Source organism: Prinia subflava, chromosome 1, assembly GCF_021018805.1.
Source record: "Prinia subflava isolate CZ2003 ecotype Zambia chromosome 1, Cam_Psub_1.2, whole genome shotgun sequence".
NCBI lineage: Eukaryota > Metazoa > Chordata > Aves > Passeriformes > Cisticolidae > Prinia > Prinia subflava.
Window position 1 is genome coordinate 107,897,385 of NC_086247.1, and position 13,946 is coordinate 107,911,330.

Genomic DNA, 13,946 nt, shown 5'->3' on the forward strand with positions numbered 1-13,946 from the left:
TCTTTTTTAGGTGTTTTCCATTTATTATTTTTAAACATTTCCATTAGCTTTGTTTAGAATTCTAGCAAAACTTACAAGGGATTTCATAGTTATTTCTCACACCCCTGGGCGTTTAACAGTTCTGCTGAAAGTAAGAGTCAATTTCATTTCACCTTTTTGCTGAAGTTCTACAACCAATAGAATGTATTTTGTTTCAATCAATAAAAGACTTTTAGCTACAGAGGTTTTCAGAAAGTGCTTTTGTGCTTTCTATACCTCACTAAGTGTTGCAGTAAATACACCTGTAGAATCAGTTCAAGAATAAATGCAGCTTTTGAATCGCTGACGAGTTAACTGTTGTTAGAGGACCATCTAGTGGTGACAACCACAATTCACACTCTGCTACTTTTAAGAAAAATGTACAGTGTTAATCTATGCAAGCCATTGGTCAACTTCTCAGTCTTTGGGGTTTTTATCCCACAGCTTTAATAGTTTCTTTAATTTAGGTTTTCAACTTCCCATGATGAGAATAAATTTTGTTTAAGTTTGTTGTTTCTTCATCTGTTCCTGTTATTAGAACATCTGTCTCAATTCTTCCACATGAGAAAATTGCTCACAGATCAAATCATAAATCTGAAGACAGTAGCAAAAATAAAATTTATAAACTAGGCTATCATAGAATAGTTTGGGTTGGAAGGGTTCTTTAAAGGTCATCTAGTCCAAACCTCTACCACAATGAGGAGGGACATCTTCTAGATCAGGTTGGTCAGAATCCCATGCAATCTGACCTTAAGTGCTTTACCACTCTCATTCCAAAAAAACTTCCTTCTATATCCAATCTAAATTGTCCCTCTCTTTGTATAAAACATTTGTCCTCAACATTCCTTTAGCCTCCTTTAAGTACCTAAAGACCACATTAAGGTCTTCCTGACTCCTCCTTCTCCAAGCTGAATAACTCCAACTCTCCCAGCCTGTCTTCACAGGAAAGGTGCTCCAGCTCTCTGATCATCTTCATGGCCCTCCTCTGGACCTGCCCCAACAGTTCCATGTCTTTCCTGTGACAAGGACTCCAGAACTACAAGCAGCACTACAGGTGGGGTCTCACAAGGGAGACAATCACCTCCCTCACCCTGATGGTCACACTGCTTTTGATGCAGACCAGGACACACCTGGCTTTCCAGGCTGTCAATGCAAACAGTTGCCTCACATCCAGCTTCTCATCCCATGAGAACACCCAAGTTCTTCTCCATAGGGCTGTTCTCAATGAGTTCATCTTCCCATCAGTATTCTTGTCTGGGATAGCCCAGACGCAGGAGCAGCACCTTGCACTTGGACTTGAACCTTGTCAGGTTCCCATGAGCCCACTTCTCAAGGTTGTCCAGGTGCCTGTGCACGGCATGCCATCTTTCAGGTGTGTCAATTGTACCATACAGCTTGCTATCATCTGCAAACTTGCTGAGGATGCACTCAATCCCACTGCCTAGATTATTGATGAAGACATTGAAGAGTTCTAGTCCTATTACAGATTGCCAAGGAGCACCACTTGTCATTCTGTACTTCTGTAGGATTGGTCTGGAGAGAAAGCCTTACAAGGAGTGACTGAGGTCACTTGATTTGTTCAGCCTAGAGAAAAGGGATCTGAGAGGAGGTATCATTGTGGTCTTTAACATCCTCCTGAGAGAAAGTAGAGGAGCAGGTACTGATCTTTCACTCTTGTGACCAGTGACAGGACTTGAAGAAATGACAGGAAGGCGAGTCAGGCAAGGTTTAGGTTGGATATCAGGAAAAAGTTTTTCACACAGAGGGTGGCTAAGCAGGCTCCCCAGGCAAGTGGTCACACCCCCAAGTCTGTCTGAGTTCAAGAAGCACATAGTGTGATTCTTGGGGTGTCCTGCACAGGGTCATGAGTTGGATTGAATGATGCTTCAAACTCAGGATTTTCTGTGATTCTATGATTCTTGAGATGCAACCATACAACCAATTCATCATCCACTGAACAGCCCAACCATCAAAACTATCTCTCCCCAATTTAAAGAGATGCATGTTGTGAGGGAGTGCGTCAAAGGCTTTACAGAAGGTCCAGAGAGATGACATCCATAATCCTTACCTTATCCACTGACGTAGTCACTCCATGGCATTCTACTACTAGGCCACTAGTTGATCTGTCAGGACTTGCCCTTAGTGAAGCCATGCTGGCTGTCTAGAGTCTAGTCTAGCTCTGTGAACATGACCTGTGAAGGGCCTATTTCACATTGTTTCAAACATGCTTGAGTATAGCAGTAAGACACATTAGTCACAGTAGTAACAGACAGCAATAAATGCAAAACCTCTGCCCCTCTATTTTCTTATTCTACTTCCAGACTGTGGTGCAGAAGGCAGACTGTTAGCAAAGCAAGCTCATTGCTGCAAGCTTACAGCACCACCATGAGTTAACCTCTACTGAAGGTGAGAGACACAGTTGGCAGATGCCTGAGAAGAATTCCAGAGAAGCCTGGGGAAGGCTGATGGTAAAAAAAAAATATTTATTTATTTACAGACTCTCAATGGCACATCAGAACATCTGCCAAACACAGATACACATAGATAGCAAGGTGGGACAGGCACGTGTTTACTAAAATCAACAGCACTTGCTAGACCTCCTTTCTGGTTCCCTCTGGCTGGTCTTGCAAGATGGAAATAAAACCACAATACTGTGCTTCATAAGCCTCAAGGACAGAACAAGATGTTAAAGATGGTACTTAAAAAACTGAAATAGATTCACTGTAAAAAGCTTGAGGCAAGATTAAAAGCATGTTCTTGATAAGAACCCTAATCAGATTGTCCAGAAAAGCCACATAAAAAGAACATTCAGTCCAGGAAATCTATAAAAAAAGAATATTCCTTCATTTCCTAAAAAGAACTTTCCCCACTGTCTATTTTGCCAGTTTCTCTGATGCTTTAACACATGCCTTACTAGCCTCCTATCAGGTACCTGAATATACACTAAAATTTTCCTAGATTTAGGTCTTAAGCAGAAAGCATCTTGATCTCACAATATGAACATGTATTATTCATTACATAAAATGAATCCCTGCCTTCTTTGCTTATTTATGACTTGAGATCATTCTTTGTCCAACAGCAATAAACACACATATGTGAACTGGAACATGGTGAAGAAAAAAGGAAAAGGTAATTAGCACAACATGCCAACACAGAAAACTCAGAAAAGTTTACAGAACTTACCAAAGTTCCTTCTGCTGCTCTTGCTGCTTTGTCAGGATTGGTCCTCATTTTGACCATCCTAGATGTTGAAAAGTGTGTGGCTTGCTGAGTAGGTTCTAGGGTAAACATAGCCTCCTGTCTCCCTAGCTTGCAAAGACACCTTCTTCATCAGATTACTTGCATCCACTACAGCTCATGAGATTGGTCTGCCATCAAGATTGAGCTGGTGGCCAGACCTCTACACAGTCCTCCATGGTAAACAAACATGCATGTCAAAAATCCAGAGAATTTCTTCTGCAGAACTGCATGGTGGTACATGCTTACTTGTTTTAGTCTTTCTGAACCATTTCAGACACAACACTTAGTTTGCTATCCCCTATCCATTTGTTACTGCAACTCCACTGTAGAATGTCAGAGAACATTATTCCCTCTTCTCAGATTTAGAAACTTCTGTATTGTCTTTGTGTATTCTGCTTTTAACAGGAACATGCCCATACAATATTCACTCACTCCTCAAGATACTCATAGCCCTTACACCTTCTCACCCACATGAGTTGACCACTTTTCCCAAGGCAGCTGTAAGAAATTAGTAGGTGAAAATCCCTTCCATCAGTAAGGACTTTGGTCAGCTGAATTTAAGCCCAGGGACAAGCCTGAGTTTAGGGTCAGGCATTGTAGCATTATTACTGGAAGGTTATTACAGGCACAGAACTGAAGGACTGTCTCCACATATTTGTCATATTGATGGCAAGTATCTGAGAGATATCAGAGATTTTCTGCCTTGGAAAGTGACTTATCACTCTGCCAACAGTTTCGTGACACTATTTTTGTTGATGACTGCCACCCCACAAATATTTTTGGGCAATCTTTGCTTCTGAAGAAAAGGAGATGTTATGCAAAGCAAATCTAAATGCTTCCACGTCAGAACACAAAAGCAAGTTCGCAAGTTCAAAAAATACTCATATTTATTAAATGCATTCAAATCTACAAATACACCATAAATATTAGTGTCCACTGTTCTGTTTTCCCAATCTAAGTTTAAGTAGTTTTTTAGAAGTCTGCATTACGTATCTTTCAAGACACTTGATACCTTAGGTTCAGCAAAAAAATATGTTAACTTTTTACACCTTTTCCATGACAAGCAAGCTCAGAAAAGTAAAATAGAATTAAAGTACAGAAGAAAACATTTTTAGATGTTGAAGTACGATACAAAGGAAGAGCCAGGAATTTTGTCACATTTTTTAAAATCAGTATTATCCTTGTAAACTCATATCCAGTTCAAAATGTGATAAAAAAACTGCTCTGCATTTAATATTCTTTGCTTATTTCAACTTGAGTTATTTTCAATATGCATCAGATAAAAAGTACCATCATGCATAGAAAGATGTTTTCCTCCAGAGAGCAGCATCATGCTGTCTTTCAAAATTCAGTTAAACAACTAATAATAAAGAATATATAAGCTGCTTACCTTTTACACCACCAAATGGGCCATAAGTCATATTACAAGCAGTTCTCTGAAGATTGTGCTCATACATCAGTTTAATCTGATACTGGTTCCCATGCTCCACATTCCCCTGAGTTCCTACAAAAAAACAAAGGGTAAATATTTATTAATTTGAAGCACACAATGTGGAAGAAGTAAAGGAGTATCAATGTAAACAACCTGAAGAAAATGTAACTTAATTTCTAATGACTTTTGAGATCTGCAGGTTCACACTGCTGCTTTCCAAAAAAATCACCAAGCTACAAAATTCCTAAAGGCCAGAACCAGGAATAAGGTCTCATTATACTAAACGTGGTATAAAGACTCACAAAAGGCTGAGATTTTATTACTTGAATGTATTTTTCATTTTGGGCACACCTCTAAGATCAGAAACAAAGTTTTGATTCCCCCTGCTCAAAGAAGAATTCTTACAATTCTCTAGCTATTTGGTAAATATAGTATATCCAACAACCAGCTTCAGCACCAATAGTCTTTGTCTCAAATTAAGCTGTAGCTGCTCATTAGCTACCATTTGACAAAGCTGTGCTTAGGGCACACTCAACATTTGTCTTTGCCTGAAATTGAATGGAGTGATCAGCAGTGCAAAGATAAAAGACAAATACAGTAACAAAAATAATTTTGTTATATACATCCCATTCTCTGAAAAGGTCTGCATGAATTTTAACTTACTGACTCCTTCAAAAGGAACTAGCAGAAAATAAGTCTTTCTAAAGAAACTGAAGTTCCTCTTTTGAGAATGAAGTTTTTTCTTGAACCCCATGAAAAAAGTAAAGTTCACTGCATAAGATACTTAAGGATTAATATTACTAAAAACAAGAAAGTAAACCAAAACCTTTGAGAACAATCACATTGGTGGGAAAAAGATGTTCTGCGCTAAATCCTACCACAGTTTTAATTATACAAAGATTATTCCAACAACAATTTAAACAACATTCTATGAAAGACTTGTAGTTTATGGTAACCTTTTAGGCAATTTCTCCAATCAAATCAAACAGTTTTAAACAATTACCCCTAAAGCAGACCCACATGAGGGAAAAAACTGGAATAGACATGAGGGGGAAAAGCCCTGCTGAGCAGTAATAATCAGCAACACTTCAGGAAAGCAGTCAGTGTGTGTATATTGACTCTAATTACAATATCAAGGCCATACTTTAGTCAGTCCTGAAGGATGCTTTCATTTGTCAAAAGAAGCAGCATAGTGATTTTTATTACGAATAACAGATACGCTAACAGGTATAAAAGCAAGTAAAGATTCCACTTTATGAAAGTGTACCTTGCCTTAAAAGCATAAAGAAGTAATGATAGTTATTTCTCAAAGGAGCTTGTTTGAGAATACCCACTCAGATGACTGAAATTACCATTAAAGCATGAATGCTTACAGATTAGTATGAAAAGTCTATTAAACGATAACAAAAATTTACTTTTATTATTACTTAAACTGCTTAAACCATGTAGACCAAACAGCAAATTATAACTACTAAAGACTCCTAGACTTTAGGAGATAGGAGTCCTATGACTCCTATCATATGCTCTTAATGCAAGATTTAAAATAAATTGTTTTAATAAAAATTGCACTGGTAGGCCACAATCCTAAGGCATAAACACTATCATAGCAGAGAGAAAGCACAAAAACTGCAGTACATCTCTAAGAATCCCTCCTTGGCAAACACCACTTTCACAGGTGTCTCCAGATAGGCAAACAGACATTTTTCTAATCTGAATACAAGGCTGTAAATAGGAAACAAGCTGCTCTTACAAGAAAACCATGCTCTTGTAATGAAAGGAATCACAGAGTGTGTCACTTCATGGAGAAAATTAACAATGCCACGTTGTCTATTGAATTTTGAAGATGGGTGTACCATTAATAAACCTCTTAAATCTGTGTATGCTCAAGCACATATAAGAAAAAAGAAAAACAAAGCACAGAATATGTATTTCATGACTAGGCTCTTCACATACAGAGACAACACATCATATAGAATTTCCAGCCAACGGCAGTAGAAGAATGAGGATTTAAGACAAAACACAGACGTTTTACTTTCTTACCAGTATCAACCTCCTGTCTTCTTATGGGCTACCTTACCAATGTTTTGGCTTTCTAAAAAATTATCTGGACTTCTGAGTTCAGAAAGAATCATAATAGTTTATTTTTAAAGAGCTAAGTAAGTTGGCATTATACATCCATTTGCTCATTAGCAGGTTGAACAACAACACCACTTCATAAAACCATAATCAGAACTAGTTGCTCACAATCACTGCTAACTACAGACCATCACAGCATCTCAGGCATGGAGCAGATCAGCAAACCTCTGCTAAACCTAACATCTCCTCTTCATACATGGGTTTGAGTGAAAGAACACGACTACAGATCTTCAGCCATGATGAGCAAACACTTTATATACCAAGTTTAACATTAACCTAATCCAAACTTCAGAATACACTTAAAATCACTGCAAAGCTTGGGTCTGTAAACTAACCTGAAACAGCATACACACAGAGTTTTCGGCAATGCAACACAGCCAGGTGAAGTCCGTCAGTACCACTGTAAAGAAGGGTATAAAGAACACATATTTTCAGATAAATTAAAATAGAATTCACACAGAGTAAAAGTCAAGTAACATGTTGAAATTGCTCTCACGTGTAGACCAGATGCAAAGGTTTGGGTGTCAGATATTCACGTAAAAACTCAAAAGTACTGATCTTCCTAAATTCATGCTGAAGTAATTTCAAATGAATCCTTTAAGAACATATTTTGAAATTCAAACACAAAGAGCAACCCAACTATTTTCCCAGTTTAGTTTGAAACTCATTTGAAATAAGTTGCTGTTAATCCTTCATGGAGGGATGATATGCAGATCATCTCTCCAAACAAGCATTTTTCAGCAACATCAGACACTACTATTTTAAATTCACTTTTGTACTAGCTACATAGAACCTTTCAACCCTCACATTCTTCTTCCTCCAAATACAAATAGTATTTCTAGCAAAGTATTTGTGCTGTAAATATAGAAAATGTTTTTCACTTCACAGAGTAAGACGTTATCATTCCTGCAAAAAGTCACGCCATAAGTCATAAAAGGGTCACGTCATAACCCTTTGGTCTCAGAACATAAATCTTTCCTATGGTTAGTACAGTTTTTACTTTCATTTTTTAAATGAAGTTCATGTTACAGTATTAGAAATCCAGAATTAAAAGGAATCCTTCAAGAACTAATTACTAAAATAAAATTTTCCTAAGTAGATTCTTTCACAGCCAATTAACTCTAAGATGTTTTCCTTAGAGTCACAGTATGTCCCTTCTACCTGGTCACTTGTTTCCACTAAATTCATTGGAATCAAGGATGTTCTATCCTCTATCAAACAGGAAACAATTGGCCAGTATTACACCCTAGACCACAAGTTAGTCAAGTATTCTTAAGGCCTTAAAGGATAACTTTCAGTGTTAAGTTTTTCCTGTTCAACATACTTCTAAAAATTGTGTAACTATCTGGAAGATTATCCCCTATATACACCTTAAGCAAAACTTCTCTCATACAAAGACGATTCAAGAAACAGATCAAATGCATACTATGGGATTCACAGATGTGATTAACAGTTGTGATGGAGGAGGTATGACTGACACTGAAGAAGGCTTCAAGCATCAGCTCCTTTTTATCTAAAAGTCTCTCATACCTTTTCTACGTAACCTCCCATGGGCAGCTCCACACAGCTCTGGCTCTTTCTCCTCCCTTCCTTCTGCAGTTCCAGCCCACTCCTTCCTGTCCCCAGCACAGCCACCTAACCCTGTGTGTCCCTTGTACAACATCTTACCCCTTCTGTCCCTCACACAACCTCCTATCCCCTCCTCCTCACAGACCAGCCAGCAGACTCCAAGTGACTCCAACCAGCCAACTCACCCTTTTATCACACCCATAGCTGAGGGCAAGGCTGTTCCCACTCTTTGGTAATTAACACAGCTGCAATATACCAGAGGCAAAATTGCCTTCAGCACTATCTCGATCTTCCCACATAGCTGTCCATCTAAAAACTGAAAACTCACCTTCCAAAACAAAGGAAGAAAATCACATCTAAGACTTAAATAAACAGCACCATAGCCTGCCATTTACTTACGAAACAAATTTTCCCACTTCCACCTGCAATATTGGTTCTCGCAGCTGTACTTCCAAGAGCAAGTCTTCAGGTTGTGCCTCATCTCCAGGTTTCACAGGATGTGGATTAAAGATTCGGAGATATCCCTTATAACTGCCCACAATAACTTTATCTAAAAAACAAACACACAAACAAAAACAACACATAGGCTACTACACAATACAACAGCACATGTGGAATTCAATTCATTGTAGAGTGCTTCAAACAATACCCTAAAAAGACAGAATATTGACATGATTCAATCAATGTTCATTATGCTCTGTCTTCTAGTTTAACTTTAGCAATTACATTTTTTGCAGGTCTGTGAATATCTGTCAGCACCAGTGATGGCAGCAATAGGGTTGAGTGCCTAGGAGTAAGAATGCCTAGGAGTTGAGTGCCTAGGAGGGAAAAGGCCAATGAGGCAGATATCATGATGGGGGTCTGTTAAAGACCACCCAACAAGAACCAAGAGGCAATGAAATAGCCTACAAGCAGCTTGAAGAAGACTCACAATCACCAGCCCCTGCTTTTGTGGAGGATTCTACTTACCAGATGTCTGCTGAAAATAAAACTCAGCAGAGAGAAAGTGTCTAGGAGATTCCTGAAGTGTATGAAAGATAACTGCCTTACACAACTGGTGAAGGAGGCAACTAGAGAAGGTGCCCCACTAGATTTGCTGTTTGTGAAGAGAGAAGGATTTGTAGGTGATGTGATGGTTGGAGGCTGCAGTGGGCAAAGGGATCACAACATTTTATTTTCAGTTCTTAGAGAAGGAAGGAGGGGAAAGAGCAAAAGGGCTGTCATGGACTTTCTGAGGGCAGACTCTCATGCATTTAGAAGACTGGTTGACAGAGTCCCTTGGAAGGCAGTCCTGAAGGGCAAAGGCACCCAGGAAAGCTCAACATTTGTAACAAAAGAAGCCTTAAAAGGTACAGGCCAGGCTGTCCCCGTGTGCCAAAAGACAAGTTTGCAGGGAAGAACACCATCCTGGCTGCACAGAGCTTTGGATGGAACTCAGGAAAAAGAGGAGACATGAGCTTTGGAAGAAAGGGCAGCTGAATCGGGGGCTGAATCAGTTGAATCATAAGGTTATGCAGGAAGAAAATTACAAGGGCCAAAACCCAACTAGAACTTAATCTAGCTACTGCCATAAAAGACAATAAAAATGTTTCTGTCAATACATCAGCAACTAAAGAATGACCAAGGAGAATCTCCATTTTTTATTGGATATGGGAGGAAACAAAGTGACAAAGGATGAGGAAAAGGCTGAGATACTTAGAGCTGCCTATGCCTAAGTCTTCAAAAGAGCAACAGTTGTTCTCTGGGTACCCAGCCCCTGAGCTGGAAGACAGGATCAGGGAGCAGAATGAAGCCCCCATAATGCAAGGGAAAATGGTCAGCATTCTGCTACATCACTTAGACACAAACACAGGTCTCTGGGGCTCACCCAAGGATGGGATCCACCCAAGAACACTGAGAGTGTGTGGAAGTGCTCACCAAGCCACTCTCCATCATTTATCATCAGTCCTGGCTGACCAGGGAGCTCCCAGTTGACTGGAAGTCAGCAAATGTGGTGCCCATCAACAAGAAGGGTCAGGAGGATCCAGGGAACTACAGGCCAGTCAGCCTGACCTCAGTACCAGGGAAAGTCGTGGAGCATATCATTTTTAGTCCCATCATGCAGCTTGTTTGGGACAACCAGGGGATCAGACCCAGCCAGCAGGGGTTTATGAAGTGCAGGTTCTGTTTGATCAACCTGATCTCCTTCTATGACAAGGTGACCAGCTTAAAGGAAAAGGGACAGATTGTGGATGTTGTTTACCTCGACTTTAGTATACCTTTGACAGCACTTCCCACAGCATTCTCCTGGAGAAACTGGATAGTCATGGCTTAGACAGGTGCATTGCTTGCTGGGTAGAAAAGTGGCTGGGTGACTGAGCCCAGAGAGTGGTGGTGAATTGAGTTACATCCAGCTGGTGACCGGTCACAGGTGACATTCCCCAGGGCTCAGTACTGTTTAATATCTTTATCAACGACCTGGATGTGGGGATCAAGTGCACCCTCAGTAAGTTTGCTGATGACACCAAGTTAGCTGGGAGGGTTGATCAGCATGCTGGAGGGTAGGATAGCTCTACAGCAGAATCTGGACAGGTTGGAACAACGAGTTGAGTCCAATCGTATGAGGTCCAACAAGGCCAAGTGCTGGGTCACTCACTCCAATCACAACAATCCCACGCAACACAGCAGGCTTGGGGAAGAGTGGCTAGAAAGCTCCCAACAGAAAAGTACCTAAGGTGAAGGTTGACAGCAGCTGGAACATGAGCCAGCACGTGCCCAAGTGGCCAAGAAGGCCACTTGCATCCTGGCTTGTATCAGAAACTGTGTGGCTAGAGAAGTGTTGCCCCCTGTGTTCAGCACTGGTGACGTTGCACCTCAAATACTGTATTCAGTTTTGGGCCCCTCACTACAAGAAAGACATGGAGGTGATGGAGCATGGCCAGAGAACAGCAACAAAGCCAGTGAAGAGCTTAGAGGTGCACTGCACTAGGGGCTGTAAAACCTAGATGGGATATTAGGAAAAATTTCACCCTTCAAAAGGGTTGTGAAGAGACTGCCAAGGGAAGTGGCTGAATCACCACCCTTGGTGATTAGACATGATGTAGACGTGTAGACATGGTGCTCAAGGACATGGTTTAGTAGCAAACACTGAGCGTTAGCTGTTGGACTCAGTGATCTTAAAGGTCTTTTCCAACTAAATGACTCAAGAATTTCTACTGAAAAAGGTTGTACACCAAATCAGTGACAGCTCAACTTTATTCAGACTGTCTTGAAAAGGGAGAATCTTACATTAAAATAATTTTAGAAGAGTATGGCAGCAAGGAAGTCAAACTCAAGTACTTCTACCGGGCAAAAACAAAGTTCCAAGGTGAGCATGATATCATAAAGACACCAAGAATTTATTAATTTAAAAAAATGCACACACAAAAACTCTCCCTGACAGCAAAGATCATTTCACATTATTAATGACTACACAGAAACACAGGGTTTACTCAAGCAGAGTCACTTACTTCAATCATCACTTATTTTCCAGATCAAAAGGGTTGTTTGTTTATTTTTCTAAATTCTTAACTTTTTAGCTCTCACCTTCCCTTCTCCTCCCCTTGGGTTTTTACAAGTCCCAGTGTGTTTGCTCCCATGACTAACTGAAAATTCTTTATTGTAAAGATATCTACCATTGAGGGAATAAGGCATGAGAGAAGTTACTAGTGAACACAAGCAAGAATTAACAGATTTAGCAGCATACAAATATAAAAAGACGGAGAGCACTGAATTTGTCTTCTTAAGCCTACAAGGACACATTAAAGATAGCAGACCTAAAACTAACTAGCCTGGCTAACAAGCTTTCAGCATGCATTGGTCAAAGCAAACATACAGCTGTGTGGCTTAAAAGCCAGCAATTTTAAGTCGGGATTTACCTTGTCCACTGCCACTATTATCAACATCAGCAACACAGAGACAACCTTGGTCAAATTCTTCCTTTTCTCCAAGTATGGTGGACCACCAGTCTCTAGCTTTAAACAAGGACATTCTTCTTTACTGAAAAGGAAACAAACCATTGTTAAAGTTTATACTAATACATGGAAATGTTTATAAAACTTCAAACAAAAAAAACTTTTTGTTTGTTAGCAACAGGTTTCCTTAGGTATATTATAACTCTCAGTTTCACACTGCACTACTATGAGCTAAATAAATGTTAATTCCAGGTATCTGGACTTTATACAGTTCAGAAAACAACCCCAAGAATCTTACAGTCATTAGTACTAGTTGTGATAGACACTGCTATTAGTTGTGATAGACTACTGTTATATGAACAAAATGCAACAAAATAACAGACTTTTAAAAACTGTTAAATGCTAAATGCCTTCTGTTACAAGCACTAAGTAATAAAAAAATTTTTAAATTCACAGAATTGAGGTCTCTTGAGGTCTCTTCTCTTACCAAGGAGTACTAGAAAAAAAAAAAAGATTCTGATGCAAGTGTTCTGCAAGAGAAATTATTTCTAGATGTAAATGGAGACATAAAGAGACGACATCAAAACTTCCACTGTGTAATCGCCTTGAAGATGCTCCAGTGACACGACTAAAGAACTCGGTCATACAGGGCACAAAGCAGCTTTTCTGCTCCCTACCTGATGTTATTTTAAGAAGGGGGAAGGGAAGGAGCGAGGAGCCTAATCCCTTTGCGGGCAGCTTGACAATAACATTATCCTAGTTCAAAACTCACAGCTCTGTGCCTATGGACCGGAGACACTCGATCCCACAGCCCGCACAGAGCCGAGGGGCTGCCACGCACCGGCAGCTCCAGCGGGAAGAAGGGCAAAAGATGAGATTCGGAATAAATGCAGCCTGCAAGCCCGCGCCTTTCCTCTTTCAAGGAAACCAAGTCCGGCAAACAAAAATTATTTTCCACCTTCTTCCCGTCGCTATGCCCCCTAGGCAACCTGCTGCCGCCGAGCGCGGGCTGGCACAGCACAGCCCTCCACACACAGCCCCTCACTCCCTCCCTGTCCTCCCTCACAGAGTCCCTGAGCAGCACACACAGCACCTACGCGGAGCCCGGGACACGGACGGACACGGACGGACACGGACACACATCCCCGTGGAGGAGAAGGGAGACGGAGTCCGGCGGTGCCTTACTTGGGCGGGAGACGACAGCTCCCCGGCACGGCGCAGTCCGAGCCGCCCCGGGGCGGCAGCCCTGCTTCCTCACAGGAGCTTCTCGCTCAGGTGCGGCCCGAGGCGAGGCACAGAGCAGCAGGACTACAGGCTCATTCCCACCGCCGCCGCCATCTCCAGTATCCACCTCTCCCCGCCACCGACCACTCACCGCCCCACGCCCCGCCCAGGGGAGAGCTTGGGAAATGTAGTTTGGGAAGCGGCGCCATGGGCCGTTGGGCTCTCTCACTTCGTCCTGTACTTGGGGGGAAGAGTAAAGAAGAGAAACATTTCTTTTGTATATTCTGAGAGAAGAAAAAAAAAACCGTAAGCATTCTGCGGCTTGTGCTGTTTCTTCTTCAAACCTCTCACATAACTCTCTTGCTCTGGAGGCGCCCAACTCCACCCGTGCGTCC

The 13,946-nt window shown here is 41.0% G+C and overlaps 1 protein-coding gene across 8 annotated transcripts in view; it reads right to left on the minus strand.

Moving 5' to 3' along the window:
• Positions 1–13,821, minus strand: part of BBS9 (Bardet-Biedl syndrome 9) — a 282,244-nt gene extending 268,423 nt beyond the window's left edge. For all 8 annotated transcript variants that reach the window (XM_063406699.1, XM_063406751.1, XM_063406725.1 and 5 more), the window contains exons 1-5: positions 13,513–13,821; positions 12,292–12,412; positions 8,795–8,945; positions 7,162–7,226; positions 4,649–4,762 (exon numbers count right to left, since the gene is read on the minus strand). In XM_063406699.1, the coding sequence (XP_063262769.1) occupies positions 4,649–4,762; positions 7,162–7,226; positions 8,795–8,945; positions 12,292–12,403 (442 nt within the window). In that variant the 5' untranslated portion in view covers positions 12,404–12,412; positions 13,513–13,821. The remainder of the gene's footprint in view (positions 1–4,648; positions 4,763–7,161; positions 7,227–8,794; positions 8,946–12,291; positions 12,413–13,512) is intronic.
• Between the last annotated feature and the right edge of the window lie 125 nt (positions 13,822–13,946).